General features: G+C 28.9%; 1 protein-coding gene across 1 annotated transcript in view; it reads left to right on the top strand.

The window, feature by feature from the left end:
• The window catches only part of LOC129975170 (low-density lipoprotein receptor-related protein 8-like), a 66,633-nt gene that overhangs the window by 37,968 nt on the left and 11,017 nt on the right, over window positions 1-17,648 (top strand). Inside the window, exons 10-17 of the mRNA XM_056088138.1 lie at window positions 567-695; window positions 1,782-1,953; window positions 3,464-3,679; window positions 5,685-5,800; window positions 6,463-6,602; window positions 7,041-7,182; window positions 8,954-9,100; window positions 13,017-13,187. Of these exons, the coding sequence (XP_055944113.1) occupies window positions 567-695; window positions 1,782-1,953; window positions 3,464-3,679; window positions 5,685-5,800; window positions 6,463-6,602; window positions 7,041-7,182; window positions 8,954-9,100; window positions 13,017-13,187 (1,233 nt within the window). The remainder of the gene's footprint in view (window positions 1-566; window positions 696-1,781; window positions 1,954-3,463; window positions 3,680-5,684; window positions 5,801-6,462; window positions 6,603-7,040; window positions 7,183-8,953; window positions 9,101-13,016; window positions 13,188-17,648) is intronic.

Here is a 17,648-nt window from a genome sequence, read left to right as displayed (position 1 = left end):
TTTTCTTTCTGGAAATTTTTTCTTAACATTTTCGTCAGCTTATTTTGTTACTTCTTACTTGATGTTTCATCTTGAACTCCACAATAAATTATTTTTTTCTTAGAATTTTTATGCAATGTTTTAATTTTTGTTAGTTTCCTTTTTAAAAAGATACAAAAACCCTTTATGGTAAATTTTGTGTATGGTAAACTTGAACACTGATATGATAAACAAAATGTGGGCAAAAGGTAATTTCTTTTTAATTGCATCAAATTATTCAAATGAGTCTCAAAGATTTTTTTATTATTGGTATGATTTAAACTATATGAAACATATTTGTATTGATTTAAATTAAGTCAACTAAACCTAAGAAATCACTGAATACTGTACTAGGAACTTGAAGTTTTGCTTTTAAATAACCAGATTAAAATATGTTGAACAAACATTGGAAGAATTTTTTCAGGATCTCTTTCTCTCTCTTTATTCATAAACAGTGGCATTAGCCTTGTTTTGTTTTGTTTTATATTTTCTACAGTATTATTTCTTTTTTATTTGTATGACTTTTATAATTGCTTTTCATTTAATAGACATTGATGAGTGCGAGATTCATGGAACCTGCTCTCAATTATGTAACAACACAAAGGGAAGTTTCAAATGTTCCTGTCTGGAAGGCTACAGTATTGAACCATCAAATCATAGAAGATGTAAAGCACAGCGTAAGTGACATAAAATGTTTATCTTTATTATAATGTTTTACTTAAAAATGTTTTGCCATTCTGTTTGGTTGAAGTCTTGATGATATCTAATGCTATAGTATAAATTGTTATTGTACATTGTAAATAACTGACATTCATCAAGATGAATATATTTTTATGTTTAACATTGATTGATATAACTAACATGATTGATTTAACCTTCATTTGCCAAATGAAGAATTTGTCTAAAAATCAAAAGTGCCATGAAACTATTTTGTAGTTATTTCAGTACTTTATTGAGGAAACAAGTGTCTTGCTAATAATAATAATAAAAAAAAAAAAAACTATTTAATTAATTGCTGCGAAACATTCATTGAAACCTTCTTTATGCTTCAGCATATTTTTAATAAAATTTGAATCATTTATAACAAAAATTATCAAATGTTGAATCAATTGCTGGTCATTGCATTTTGTTATTGCCACATTCAAGAAAATAAAAATACATTTGTTGTTAACATTTAATGGAGTATGAATTATATGTAAATAAAAGCATTTCTAAGATTCTTAATTTTATTTAAAAAATAATGATAAAATGTTACACTTATATAAAATCTTATAAGAGAAACCCTCTTGTTTGCTACTTTATTTTTAATGATATCAACGTATAGTTTCTCTAAACAATTTTTTAAACTAGTAGCTTCTTGAAAAAATAGATGATAGTAAATAGTTTTTCAAGATAGCTAAATATTAATTTTTTAAGAGTTTTTAATATTTTTTAAGGAATTATACAAATTTCAACTAAACTTTAAGAGTGGCAATATAGAGACAATGTATAAATAATTTTAAATATTTTTATTTTGATTGCCAATGTAAGATGGAAAATAAGATGACATGATAGTTTTTTCTCTATATGGAAATGTAATTTTTATTTGATAAAAATTTTTTAATTAATTGTCACAAAATCTATAGTAAACCTTTCCTTATGCTTCAGTATTTGTAATACAAATTTTACAAGAATTTTCTTTGGTAATTTGAATATTAGTAATATAGAAATTAGATATAAATTTCCTTTCCTGCGCATTAATATCAGTTTCGAATTGTTTCCAGAGGGGCATGCATCGTTGTTATTCTCTAATCGCCGTGACTTGCGGAAAATTGATCTAGAAACGTCTGAATATACTTTAGTTGCAAGTGGGCTTCGAAGTGCTGTAGCTATTGATTATGATTATGCGAAGAAAATTGTTGTGTGGACAGATGTTTTGGAAGGAAAAGTATACAGGTAAGATCAAAATTTCACTGTTAAGTATAAATTACTTGTATGTCTGTAAATGATTTTGTATTTGGTTGATGCATAATCATAAGAAAATTTTTAATCTTTATGCATATCAGATGTTTGTTCAAGTATTATTTCTTGTTGATAAAATCCTTCAGGAGCTGATTTTGGCATGTACTGTCAATTTCTTCAAACTTAAGGTATGATATCATGAAAGGGTATTTCAAATTTGTTTATTTATGTTAATTAGGGGATAAACCTTTAATAAATAGAACATGAAGTTTATTGTGTTTGAAGCCCAAAATAAGGTTGATAAAAAATTATTTAAAAATTTAAGTCATATGATTACTGTCATTTTCTTTCAATGTATATGCATATTCCTCACTTTTTTTTTTTTTTAATCTTTTTGTATATTGAGCACAATAATTCAAAAATATAATGAAGTAGGTCAGTGAAATTTGGAATATCATTTTATGATTAGGATTATGAACCTGTAACAAATTTTTGTCTATCTTCTAAAGAGCTAACTATCTATTATATTATTTAAGATGTGTCAATAGTTGTCTTGTTTGCATTTTACAGTTACAGATTTTAGGCCTCTTTTACTTTGTAGTATTTAGAATTCTGATGTTTTATTTTTCCTCTTAACAATTATTACATTTTACTATTTCTCAGATTCTAAATACTGTATTTTGAACATTTGAAAAAAAAAATTAAATATCAAGGCTCCTAAAATAATATATTTGTGTATATGGATTACAAAATCTGCTTAAGTTCAAAAATATTCCCATATATATATATTAAAAATATGGTTATTTTCACATCTGTTGGCATTCCATTGAGAGCATATTATGTTAAATATTATCTGCTTTTTGCAATTATTGAAATTCTAATAGTTTTAGCAGTTGATCTTAAGACATTTGTCTATATATATTATTATTGAGTTATATATATTATTATATATATTATTATTTAATTTTTCTTTCAAAAAAGTACTAAGCATCTGAGATTTTTAAAAAAGATTGTTAAGTTTAAAAGTTTTAAAATCTTTTCTTGATAATTTCTTAAATTAAAACTTAATACTTAAAGTTACCAGTATCAACCTAAAAGGTTTTTATTTTTTCTTCAACCAAATATGTATTGTCAAATTCTGAATTAGAAGATCCAAATGTTTGTAATTGTATGTTCTAAATAATGAAATTAAGAATTGTATTTATACAAAAGTTTTGCAGTTATTATTAATTAAAATTGTAGGAGCTAAAACCTCTTCAGGATTGAAAATAAAAATTCAAATAATGTATTACTTAAAAGTGTTTGTATTTTACTTTTTCTTATACTTATGTAGAACAAACAGTTGCGAGTGAACATATGGATATTGTGGCTAGTAAATAATAATCATATGTTGAAATTATAGGTGCCATAACTAGCTACTATGTATTATTAAATTTTTATAAAACATTTAATCAATTTTAAAAAAACATTTTTTTAAAGTAATTTAATATTTTTAATCACAAAGTGCACCTTTACGGACCGGTGAACCTGTCACAGAAGTGGCTGATTCTGGAATTGTGACGCCTGATGGTTTAGCTGTTGACTGGATTCATGAATTAGTGTATTGGACAGATACTGGGATTGATGCTATCAATGTGGTACAAATAAATGGAGATAGGAGAACTTTATTCAAGAAAAATCTTGATGAGCCTCGAGCTATTGTTGTCAATCCATTAGAAGGGTGAGTATAGCCTTATAGGAATTTTCTGTAAATTTTAGCATGATTGGACCTTTCAAAAACTGAATGCAGGTATTTGTAATCTGCCTCCCAAAGTCTCTAGCTTCTTGTATTTGATTTAAAAAATTCTATTCTGAAATATTAAATATTTTGGAATTAATTCATTCTTTAAGGAATAATCATTACATTTAGTTGCAACTTTACAGATTTTGCTAAACAAGCAATTCATCAAAAGACCATATTATTCTTCTTTTAAATTTTTCAAGTGATCAGAGAAATTGTGATATAAATGGAAAGAAACTAACTACATACATGAAAACATTATGAAGAAAAGATGTAAATATTTCATAAATGCTCACTAATAATGTTTCAGAGTTAATTTGTTCTTATTTACTTCATATAAATTAAATGCTGATATAATCTGTCTTTGTAATTCTGCTGATACAGTGGTTAGGTGAAGCATAATTAGAATATTGTGTAATATTTTCTTTTATTTTTTTAAATCTTTCACAGCATGAGCATGGAGTTGCCAAAGATGCATTATTATATTTTTCCTATGCATGAGTTATTTAAATTATATAATGTGTTTAATTTTTGCTGTATCAAAAAATACTTATTCCAAATGAAAAATACAATTACAATTTTTAGCAAAATATGTATTCCTTTTTGAATTGCCTAGTTATAAATATTAGAAAGCATGGAATTTCATATATATAGATTGATCAATTTCTATATATTATGAATGTAGGAAATCCGAGAGATCCGAGATCCTACAGACAGTGTAAACATTGATCTAAGAGAATTTGGGATAATACTGTTGTTGATTTCCAAATTCATTGATATACTAATTTTTTTAGTAATTGTTTATTTTTTGCAGTCTTGATCTAAAATATGAATCAAAACATGTAATTGTAAAAAATATTTATTCATTTTAATTCAGCTTTTGTTTATTGAATTTTTTTATCAGTTTATGAAAAGTTAAATCGAACCAAAACATTTCTTCAATGGAATTCTTTCAAAATTGATCCAAAATTTTTTTGTTGTATATATTTATGTTATATAGTCCTTTTTTTTCTGTTTTATGCATCATTGTTTGCAGAGTTTATTAAAAATTGTATTGATATATCTTTCAAATATTATTTCTAAAGTAATGTAGTGCAATTTTCTCTCAAAAGCATCCATTGCTTTAAGAATCAGAGTTTTGAAACCTTGGCTAAGCTTAAAAAGTTATTCTATTTTTCAACTGATCTTATACTTGCACTGTTTAATTTTTCCATATAATAGGAATTTGATGTAAATTTGAATAAAATATAAAACGAATTCTAATAGACAATTTTGACTAGAAAAATTATTTTATTATTACATAAAGCACTGTACATGTTTTTTGGATAACGTTTTATAAATTCAAAAAGTAGGCATCAATTTTTAAAAAAAATTATTTATATGTTAATAGTGATGTAGGAAATCTAGTATTGTATAGAATGACTAGGCAATGTATAGAATACTTGCTTCCCATAACATTATACTTAATTTTTTTAAGCATTATTTGTAAAATTTAACCCTCATGATGGCAAGTACTATTTAGAAAAAAATATTAAAAAGAAATCATAAAAAGTCATATGTTAAAAAAGCTTATTTTTTGGTTAATTAATAAAAGTTACTCAATTAAATGCTTTTATTTAAATGGCTTATGTAAAAAGAAAATATATGAATTTTTTTTAGAAGAAGACAACAATTAAATATTATTTGGCACCAAAAAGATGTCAGGAATTTTAATTAATGAGTTAATTAATTGTTTACTGACTCATTTATCTTATGAAAAAATGTCATTACTAATTGTTTCTTACCTTGTTGTTAAAAAGATATAATAGAAAAAGATCATCCATAGTTTTGCAATTAAACATTATTTTTTTATCATCTCTGATAAATTTCAATTTGTGAATTTGATATAAATTTGTTAGTAAATTGAATTTTCTACTTGGCTTACAAATAATTTCTTTTCTTGTAGATGGATGTTTTGGGCTGATTGGGGTGTTGCTAAAATTGAACGTGCTGGTATGGATGGTACTCATAGAAGTGTCATTATTTCCAAAGATATTCAATGGCCAAATGGTCTAGCTTTAGGTATGACTGTGAAAAAAAAAATCATTAATATAATTGAAAGCTAGTGAAATGAATGATTTCTGATTGAATAAGTTATTATATAGGATCAGAAATTTCATTTTAAAAGACCCCCAAAAGCTGCTCTAATTAGCTCTAAATGATTTTGCTAAAGAATTTTTCATCCATTTCAGATTTTTAGCAGTTTTTCACATAATTACAAAATGACAATTTTTTACACCAAACAATAAACATATTTTAACAATTAATGCATGTTTTCTTATTAAAACTGGAGCTTTTCTAAAGGATTTTGCTTATAAGAAGCGATTTTTTATTGTTGTTTCTTTAACTTTTAAAAAATTATCTTTTAAATTTTATTTATGAAAAAATAGTAGCATTTATTACTTTATATTAATATTGTAAGAATTAAACCTGTTTTTAGCATTTTTGTGAATTTTATCTTTAAACTATCAATGTTTTCTTGCTGACATTCATTTATGATAAATAATTAAATTCTGTATTAAATATATCTTTTAATTTTTGAATTTCTTAAGGAAAATCTTTTATAAGAATTTTTATTTTTGATGAGGAAATTGATTTAAATAAAAAGTTACCTGAGTGTTGTTGTTGTTATTATTATTATTATTTTAGACTTATTGTTCAAATGTATTATTTAAAATTTCCAGATTTGGTGTCTCGTAAGATCTTTTGGGCTGATGCTAAGCTACACATTATTAGTTGTGCTGACTTTGATGGATCAAATCAAAATGTTATTTTATCTTCTGCATCTGAAGTCAAGCATCCTTTCTCATTAGATGTTTTTGAAGTAAGTTTATATAATCATAAGTTCTTATTATTAAAATTATGTTAATTACAAGTTTAAAAAACATTCTAAATTTATAAAAATTGATTCTTTGCATGTAATTTTACATTTTAATATCTAATTAGATCATCACAGAAATAATAAATTTGTTTTGGTTTTTGAATGGCTTTATTTTTAAAAATAATTTAAGAAAAGTTCAGTCTCATTAAGTAAATATCATGTAATTTAATTTTTTCCTGAAAATAACTATATATTATTATCAATTTATTCTTCAATAACATTTTTATCGCAACTATGCTTAGTAAAATATTTATATTTTTTTAGATGAATAATGTTGAATATGTTTAAACTGTGTTATAATAAGTTTTAGTCTGGAATACTGTGTGTAATAACTTTTAGTCTGGAATTACTGAAAATTCTTTTTTATTTCTTATCTTCTAGGATTGGTTGTATTGGACTGACTGGGAGTCAGAGGCTATTTTGAAAGTAGACAAATTTACAGGGAAAAGTCTTCGAATGGTTGGTTCTGGTATTTCTTCACCGATGGGAGTGCGAGTATTTCATCCTTACAAACAGCCTAAAGGTATTTTGATTTGTGTGTGTGTGTGTGTAAAAGATGTCTTAACAGTTGCATGGCCAAATAGTAGAAACTTTTGAAATTTTAAAACTTTGAATTATTTCACTATGAGAAGCATAATTTACATATAATTAGCAATGTGTCAGTCTATTTTATGACTGACATAAGAGCAGAAGAAGCAGACATTTTTTTCTTTCAATAATTTTGGTATGACATTTTGATAGGAATTTCTTTGACATGGGTCAATATAGGCAAGGGAATTTTAGGTATCTTTAAAAGAATGTAAGTGTTAAAGATTTTTATCCCTTCACTCAGAACATGAGAAAATGCTGAAACTAGCAATTTTATAGTGCACATGCTGAATTAATTAAATAGAATAAAATGGATTTGGATCAGAAATTAAGAGACCTTTTTAAAATGAAGTTAACGTGAACTAATTTAAAATAAATATTATGAAATTAATTAAATTTCAATGCAGCTTTTTAAATATCATTATATATATGTATGTACGTGTAATGATATCTCTTAATTTAATATAAATCCTAAATAATTTTCTAATTTTATCTTAAATTAGCACAATATTAACTTCATTCTAAAATGTTCTCTTAATTTCTGACCCAATTCTTATTTTTTATTCAATTAATTCTAACATGTACTTAATGAAATTGCTGATTCTGTAGTTCTCACACTGGAAATGAAGAGATAAAAATCCTTACCATCTACACATCTTTTACAAAGATATCTAAGATTCCCTTGCCTAACTTGAGCAATCTGCAGCAAAGAAATCCCTATCAGAATCTCATAGTAAAATTAATGAAGTGACAATTTTCTCTTTCCTTTATGCTTGTGTCATGGTATAGATTAACACATTGTCTTATCACTTCTCCCTTGTACATAATAGACCTACCTTGTAAAAGAAATTGAAGTTAATTCCAAAGATTTCTTCTTTTCGACCATGAATCTGCAAAATTATGTTATATATGTACATACTGAAATAAATTTTACAACATTAGCATCTATGAATCGGTGGTTAACTATTTCATTAAATATTTTCATTTTGTATTATATTTGTTTCTACTATCTGTAAACATGTTGAAAGAATTCAAAAGGGGAAACAAATTCAAAATTCATGTATGGGATACATGTCTGGATACAGTTTCTAATAGCTAATCTGGATATACTTTCTAAAGGCTAGTTTCAGTATTTTTACAAATTTTACTGCTATTTTTGTAAAATATCAGTATGATTATAGTTTAAAATCAAAGATTTAATTATGTGCACAATACCATCATTTAGTCAAATTCAGGAGGATAAAAATAATGATAATGAAAATAAATGCCCATTTAGTTAATAGCACAGCGACTGATTTGTGAGTTTTCAGAGCATGAATATTTTCTGAAATTATTCAATTACTAAATAGTTTGTTATCGAAATGTTGAATGAATTTATATTTGATAGAAGAGATTAAAAGTTCCATTTTATAATTTGATTATGAGTAAAAGCCCTATTATTGATATATTTATTGAATCTATGAACAAATGCCTTGTAAAAAAATGTAAATATTTAATTTCAAAGGAACAGAAGTTTCAGGTATTCTTTTTCAATCTATCAGATGGTGCCATTTTATATTTTACAAAATTTAAATGAAAAATTCTTGTAAATGCACATTTTTTCAAAGTTAAGACATTGGCTAAATATTGTATTATTTAGGAGTTAAAAGATTATTACTAAGGCAAATAAGAAAAAAATTATTTTTTAAAAAATCTTTTCTTTGCAGGCCCTAATCGTTGTGGTGACATGAATGGTGGTTGCTCTCACATGTGTCTTCCAGCTCCTCACCTGTCAGATGGATCTTCCAAATACACCTGTGCCTGCCCCAATGGCATGGTGCTTTCTGATAATGGACTGAATTGCTTATCTCTGGGTAAGTTCTGGATTGAAAATAACCTAATTTTTTTAATGTGATATAATTATCTGTATAAATAAAAGTGAAAATTTAGGTATAATATATGTGCTATAAAAATCCAAACTAATGAAAAGGCTTTCTACAAATTTGGATCACAAATATTAAGTACAAGAAATTTCTTTCCATTCAAATAGTTAATATTATTGCATTTTTATTGATTAAAAACTTTTGATTGAAATGTGTTGATTATGAGATATTTTGGCTACAAAGGCCAGCATCCCCTAATGCCAAAAAAGTGCCCTCAATAGATGTTTAAAAAATTTAGAGATTGATGTAGGATCCAAAGATACCGCTTATAAGAAATAAATCTTTGAATAAAAATCTTGAATGAAGAACAATTGAAGATTGAAATTAAGTTTTGTATAAAGATTTGACATAGGAGTTACATATTTAGAACAAAACAAGATGATGGGCTCACTGCTAGTTTCAAGATTACAAACAATTCAATGAGGATAATTTTGTAGACAGTATCTGTGCAACAGAATTGGAATAATAATCATCCAGTGTAAAAGAACGTATCTTCTCTTCCATTTTTGAGCCAAGGAGCAAGGGAAAAAAAAAAAAAAAAAAACATGGTGGGAGTATTGCAGAGATTCTCGATATTTACTGTTTTGAAATACAGGACTCGTTTTCTGAAGATAAGTTTTCTGATAATGAAATTAAATCTTCATAAACTATTCACTCCAGGAATGGGTGTGACTGTGCAGCCATTTTTGCTAGTACCAAGGAAGTTAATTTAATTGAAATAATTCTACCAGATGCGTTATACCAAGAATTAAACCATCTCCAGGTTATCTTACCTGTCTAAATAAAACAAGTTTTTAGCTACACACAGGAAGCTATCTTCATGCTAGAAGAATGTTTCTTGAAAAATCCAGAATTCAAATGAAGGAAACAATGATACATTAAGCATTTTTTTCTTTTTAAAGACTCCCTGCAGTTCCACTCAACAAAAGTTATTGCAGAAAACAAACAAAAACCACGGGGGGGAAAAAGGGCCCGAAGGAGTGATGGGAAAAAGAACAAAGTTTAAACCAACTGCAACCACGCGCATGCATCCAATTGCATTGGAATGACAGATGTTTACAGATCTTTTCTAATGCCTTTTTCTTTCTAGATGGGGAAAGATTATCGCCTCCAAAATTATTGGTGGCGATTAAATTAGTGGAAGAGATTCCACTGATTTCCCAAACATTCCAAGAATCATATTAATTTGTAATTCCATTTTAACTCAAATTGTTTGAATGATAGAATTAATTCTCATTCATTTTTAGGTCCAGAGTCTCCTATTTTTCATTAATCTGTGCTTCAATATTTTTCATAGGATATTTACTTTGACAGCTATTGTGTGATTAAATCTCGTGATTAGTTATAGATGCGTCTCACCTCAGCAGTTGTGAGATGATTTCTACATTTTAGTTCTAAAATGTTCTTTTCTTTCATATAAAAAGGACAATCTGTTGTTGTAGCTGAATGCTCTTCTCGATAGTTTGTACATTTTAATGGAACCTGTCAAATTCCAGAATGTCGCCACATGTGTGCTTTGTCTTTTCGTATAACCTTGAATAATACATGAAGCTAAAACAATTTATTCACTGCCATGTATTGCTAATAAAAGGTTGTATTCTTTGATTTGTAAACCAAATCTTTTATGTCCCCTGGCAAACGAGTTCCAAGCATAGTTACAAAAACAAGAGATGTTTCCCAAGAGTCCTTCTATTTTAAAAAACGCCTCATCTCCACAATCTCAATTTCATTGTTTTTAGTTAACTTTTTAGGAATCTATAGCAGGAGACTATAGGAGAATCTATAAAGGAAAAATCTGGAGGTTATATTCTCCCATATAATATAAGTAGTGATGGTGTCTAAATTTAGTAATTGTGCTACACGAACTGGATTCTGGGTTGTAAACATAATTTTTCCCTTGCTGGTAAATTTCACGTTTTGTATATTCGCATGGCTGGTTCTCTCTTTAATGAACTCTTGAAGAGTGAAAGGGTTCATCTGGGGAATTTTTAGGTTTGACATCACAAAATTAATATAATTGTATTCGTTTTGCTTAAGACATAAAACCAGTTCTTTTGCAGATTTTCCACTCTTAAAAATTTTTTCAAATGATGAACACTGTATATTGTTTAAAGAACAGCAAAGATCATATTCGTGTGGCTCAGTTTTGATTAAGATTCAAAACAGTAGAAAGAAAAAAAATCGACAGGTCTTACCTGATTTCAGTGCACAGTGGCAAAAATTATTTAAAACAGAACTTCTAAATAAAAGAAAAGGGAGCAAGCTCTCTTGCTTCAAAAATTTCAGCACTAATCCGCTCTAAATTCAAAAGAAACACCTACTTTTCAATTAAAAACTATGTTTCCGTTTATTGAATGGATTGTTTTATCTTTGGGTGTTAATGATATATTTATAGATGTCTTATATAATTTTGGAAATAATCATTTAAAAAAAGTTAAGAATGGATAATTTTGTTTCTTGGTAATATTCAGTTTTCCCTTTATATTTCATACCCTTGCTTAATTGCATTTTGGTAAACAAAATCAAACTTGCATTATATTGGAATTAAATGGAAATGTTTCTAGTTCATTAAACTGGTTGGGGTGGACTTCGAGTTGTAGTTAATTGCTCATGTTGTTTATCTTTCTGTATTGTCATAACTACTTATGTCACCATAGTGGCTATTCCAGATTGAACAAATTTTTCCATTTTACTTATTTCTTTTTTACATTGACGATTTTTAATAAAGAGTAAAACAAATCTTACTTGTAAATGTACTTCAAATTGATTTTTCCCATAATGTATATTTGCCTTTGAAATTCCTGTTGCATAAAATAATGCATTCAGGTTTGAGAATTAAAATTTTCATTATTTTTATTTCTTGAATTTTGATTCATTTTATAGGCACTGCTTTTCAAGCATTTTGTAGTTATTTTATATGTATTAAAGTATTGTTATCTATTGTAAAAATCAAGATTCATGAACTGATCAATTTACAAATATTTTCATGGAAGTAAACTTTTACATTATTTGAATTCTTAACATTACATTCTTGAATTCTTAACATTAAGTTACATTGTTTCTTAATTAAAGCTCAATTGCATTAATTTTTAGGATGAGCATTATTCTCCTAATCAAATGCTGCAAATTAAAACAAAAATAATATCTCCAACTATCTAGGTTTGTTTGTTGTTGTTGTTTGTTTCTTATGGCACTTGCCACTGACAAGCCCGCTGTTGCGAAGACAGCGATTTAAGCCTGAGGGGAACGTCTCTTATTTTTTATAGCAGCGCCAACTAGGGCCAAGAGTACGACTTTGCTACTCACGCATCACTCATTCGCTTGCACAACCCCTTTTTACAGGAGGGCACATTCACACATCTCACAGATAGAACAACAGAAGAACAACCATGCTCAAACCTGGACTCGAACCCGGGACGCCCAGATCTCGGGGAAGACGCGCTACCCCTATGCCAGGACGCCGGCTAGGGGTAGCGCGGCTAGGTTTAATATATGTTATATATAACATGGTATTTTGAGTAAAGTGTGGTAATGTGTTTTCAATAGCCTGAAAATCTTTTACAGTATAATTTCTGTGATAAGTATTGAGAAAGAGGGATATAACATTGACAAATCATTTTTGTGAGGAAAATTATGTTACGAGTTCTCAATATATCATTAATTCAAGCCTTTGAATTGTTTGTATGATTGAATTTGATCATTCATTTACACAGGGAAAGTTTTGTTAATACAAATTAAAAGATTATTGTTAATCTTTCTTAAAGGTATCAGTATTCCCTCTGTGCTAATTTACAGTTGTTTGAAAATTGAATTTTATAGTAATTTTGACATTTTTTTTCACTTATAGATCCTCCTGTTACAAAAATAACTTCTCCTGAGATATCTTCTACAACAAGAAATAATCGAATGACTACACCACCTACTAAAACTGCTCATCCATTGCCATCATCAACCACTTTCATGTCTTCATCATCACCCTCGACTACTACTCAGTTTTCTACTAGAAGTGCTTCATCTGGTAAGCTCAATTTGATATTTATTTGATGCACTGTTGGTGTGTATAAACTTTTTTTGTTTTTCAAGTTTCTCAAAGTGTGAAATTTTTATGAATGAAAACAAATGAATGGTTTTTTTTTTTTTTTTTTATGAATGAGAATTTTTAAACTTTTAATGGATCCCTTTTAATTTCTTAGTTTATTTTATGTTTTCAAATATTTTCACTGCTGATACCCATAAAATATTTGAAGTTTGAGTCTGCCTAATAGGGAGTATAATAAGGAGTTTCTGGATATTTCGCCTGATTTTTATTCACCTTCTAATTAAATAACTCTTTGCGTAAACAGGGTGTGAAAATATTGACCTTAGTGGAGATCTGTTTTCCTGAGTAGATTTTTATTCTCGTTGAATACTTTAAAAAAAAAATATTTATGCATTCTACTGATAAAATTGGCCTCAAATCATGCAACTATAGAGGTTTAACTCAGACTTAAACAAAACGCAAAATTCGAATATGACGATAAAGTGATAAATTTTTGAATTCGATTACGTGTGTTATTTGTATATCCCGGCAACCTTTTTTAAACAACATTTTAGCATTTTTCTAATTACAACAATTATAAATGCAAGAATACTAGAACTTTTTGAATACATTTAAATGCGAGGCAAACGTTTAATTTAAATATTTATAAATAATGTAGCTTTGCATCCATTTCCGTATATCAAATAGCTTATTATGGAAAAAAGAAAAGGAGTTATGAATTATAATAAATAAATACGGTTTAAACAAAACGACATGACACAAATGGGCAAAATTGCTATGTTTTATTGGAAAACTTGATAAATCAATTTAAAGTGATAGTGCAACTGAATATTGCTTTTTTTATACATTTTATCAAGCTTTTATTCTATATAATGCAAATTTTCTTGATTTGCTACTGTGCACATTAATAATGAAGTTTATTCTGAACTATTGTAGTGCGCATATAATTTTTAACAGTTCGAAATGTCCGAAGCTTCTTTCACATATCGGTCTATTCATTTCGTAAATTGCACGAGCAATTCGGAAAAAGTGCGGTGGAGATGCTTTCTCCTTGCCAAAACGCAAGGTGTTTTCTCCAGATCAGTTGTTAAACCTTACGATGCGCTGCTGATATCTTTCAAAATGGTGATGACCAGCGCCCAGGACACAGCTATCCATCTGTGCATCATAATAAATCTTGTGCAATAAAGAAAATTTGCCAATAAGGAGAGAGCCGCACAAATCCCCCCTCCCCGTCAAGATATTTTTGCTTCTGCGGATCCTTCCCTCGCTGGCGCCACCCCTGATTCCTCTCTAAATAATTTTAGCACCTTTTTCGGATCTCTTCATGGGCATTCGAGGTACAGCGTGAATGAAGTTTCTCTTTCAGATGCATCAAATTCGAAATGAAATAAATTGTAAGATATCTTTTAGGCACTTAAGATACAGTACACTCCCGATTATCCGCGGAATTGGGTGGCGCGGCCGCCGCGGATAACAAAAATCGCGGATAATCCGAAAAAAGCTAAAAACGGGTGTAGCAAAAGAGAAAACAGTTATTCCAACTTTGAAAAATCGTTTTATGTACAATAAAATGTAAAATAAACAGCAGGAAATGTTTAACTAACGCTTAATATTTTAGTATATCACTCAAAACTAACCTAAACTGCATTTTGTTAATGAAAACAGAAAAGTGCTTTGTACTTACGAGAGGCGTCAAGGATACACAGAAAAATTAATACATATGTACTGTTTTAATACTGTAATGTATTATGTAATTACAAAAGCATAACTGTAAAACTACACCTTTTTGAAGAAATCAGTCATTTGTGTTTCCTCCTTGCTTTGGAAGCATTTTCTCTTTGCTTGGAAGCAAAAACAAACACTTAGTGCGACAGGCGCGGATAATCCGCCCGCGGATAATCGGGAGTCTACTGTATAAAGATTAAAGCTAAAAAAGAGTCAGCGATCTGTGAAATGGTTCATCTGCAGAAGACATTTATTGCACAGTAAAATGAAATAGCTATTTCATTAGATGACTGTTGAAATATCTCGTAAATGACGTTCTAGTTCATTTGTTGAAAGTGTGTCAAACCATAACGTGGTTGTAAAACATGTGTTCCGATCCCAGTTGTGAAGGGGGGGGGGGTATCCATCCTATTAATAACCGGCTAATTTTTATCTGTGTTAAATAATAAATAATTTAAATTTTATATCATCGCTATAAAGATATTATTTCTTGTCCTTTTATACGGACTCTTTAGAGAGCAAATTCTCTTGTGTTATTTATTACTTTTACCCGTCGTCCAATAAGGGATGGGACAGTTGGTGAGCATTGTTGCGAATTCTTTGTTCCTTCACGTTATTGTGGTGACGGAGTCGGCCGCGGCAACAGGAAAAGGCGATTCCAATCTTCTTTCCGATTGGTCGGTGACACGGCCTTGCGCTACTCAGTAGATGCATGACTCAGGCTCACAAGGGAGCCCCGACCTTGTTGCATCTTGGAGAAGGTAGAAATAAGTAGAGGATTTTGTAAAAATTACATGACTCACTGAAAATTGGCAAAGCACGTTTCACGAGGGTTTTTTTTTTTTTTTGAAAAGTGTTTTCAGGGTTGTGGAATAATTTTCGTTCATCGCAATATCTGAGTTATAAAATTATTTTATAATTAAAGCAAAAACATACACGTAAGGGCAGTTCCATTTTTATTTATTTATTTATTGTAAGTTAAGAATTTTTGCATTTCTCATGACTTGTAATTCTTCCTCCCTGTGCCTTCACGAGTGCTTTAGAATGAAGTAATTAGAATAATAGTCACGAGAAAAGTGAAGTGTTTAATTTTCTACTAATGATTAATTTTCCTTCTTTTTTTATTTTGTTTTATATTTTAGAATCATTTAATATTTTAGCTATATCAGGAAATGCAAACTGTATTAAAGTATTAATTTTTTTAAAAAAATAATTTAACTATTTTGATTCAGGAAGAACGAGTTATTTCTTTTTACGCCGTGTCCATTTTAATTGCTGTCCAATAACTAATTTGAAAACCGTTAAAGATAAACACATAGTTCCTTTTGCGGAAAGTTCTCTAAATGATGTAAAGAATTATATTATCTGTTTTTATGCAATCTCCTCATTCGATGATTCAAATTTAGCAAAACTAAACGTCTTACACTTCTTCGACTAAAATTGGCCGAATTACGAAGCTTTGCCTTTCACTATTTTGAGCTAATCAACAACCATCTCGAAAAAACGCCATGAGTTGATCGGCCGATCTTCCTCGAAGGAAGCATAAAAAAGTTTAAAATCATCTGAAATAGTAATGTTCTGAGCTTCATAACTCGGCCATATGTAATCGTCTACGTAGGGTCTTTGTTTGTTTGTTTGTTTACATTTTATTTATTTATCGGACAGGCAGCCTAATTAAAAGCTAGGCATCTTTTCTGGAGTACATTAATAGACTCAAGCAACATTATACATCTTAATGCATTTAGGGCATCAGTAGCATATGCCTGTCTGTAATGGCTTATTGGAATTATATTGGGCCACGATAAGAATAAAACACACTATGTATAAAAAAAAAATGATATGAATGGAATAACTGGAAAAAGGAGTGAGTGTGAGAAAAGAGAGGCAAATTTTCCCATTCCTTTCGACAAGCGCTTCAGCATTCGAGAAAACTCCACAAAAATAAATAAAGGGCAACTTTTTTTCCCCCTCCTGCTAGAAGGATCACTGCAATCATTAGTGATTGCTGAACAATCTGGAGTCAAAATAATCTCGCTTGCAAACTAATGTTCCCAAAACGGATACATGTGCCAAAAAGTTCAAGAACAACAGCTTTCCTAATTAATTAGAAGCTGCTATTGCTTCCACCGAGTCAAGGGAGAGGACGCGGAGCGTGACAAGTTGATGATTTAAAATGACAGAGGCTACTAAAATATATGAGCTCCCAAAAAACTTTTCACGCTAGCAATCTTTTTACATGCTAATTTATCAATTTATTTTCATGTTTATCGAATTAAAAAGCATTGTCCACTTAAAAATTTAACGTAAAAAGCTATGTGTTTTTTTCCATCTTTTATTCATCTAATCTGCGGTTCTTAGGCATAGTCAGCTATTTAAAAACTTGGTAAGGATAACTAAGCTTTTTGTAAAGGACTCTGAAAGTGGCAGTTTTTCCCTGTCTCATGACTAGAATCAACCGCACGATTTTTATATGCCATTTATTTCTACTGATGATAATTGCTTTTTTTTTTTTTTTTAAGCTATCGTTCTTTTGTGACCATTGCCAGCTCTGCGTCCATTCAGAAAAGATTTTGACAAGACGTCGTCACTTAAATTAGCAATTGCCTCGTATTGCAGTTCAAAACGAGAATTTATTTAATCATTTTCTGGAAGGGCACCAAGTCTTTTTGGCGTTCGGGTGCGCTTCTTTTTAAATCTAAACACGTACATTAA

This window comes from Argiope bruennichi, chromosome 7, assembly GCF_947563725.1.
Source record: "Argiope bruennichi chromosome 7, qqArgBrue1.1, whole genome shotgun sequence".
NCBI lineage: Eukaryota > Metazoa > Arthropoda > Arachnida > Araneae > Araneidae > Argiope > Argiope bruennichi.
This window is presented reverse-complemented; position numbering and strand designations above follow the sequence as displayed.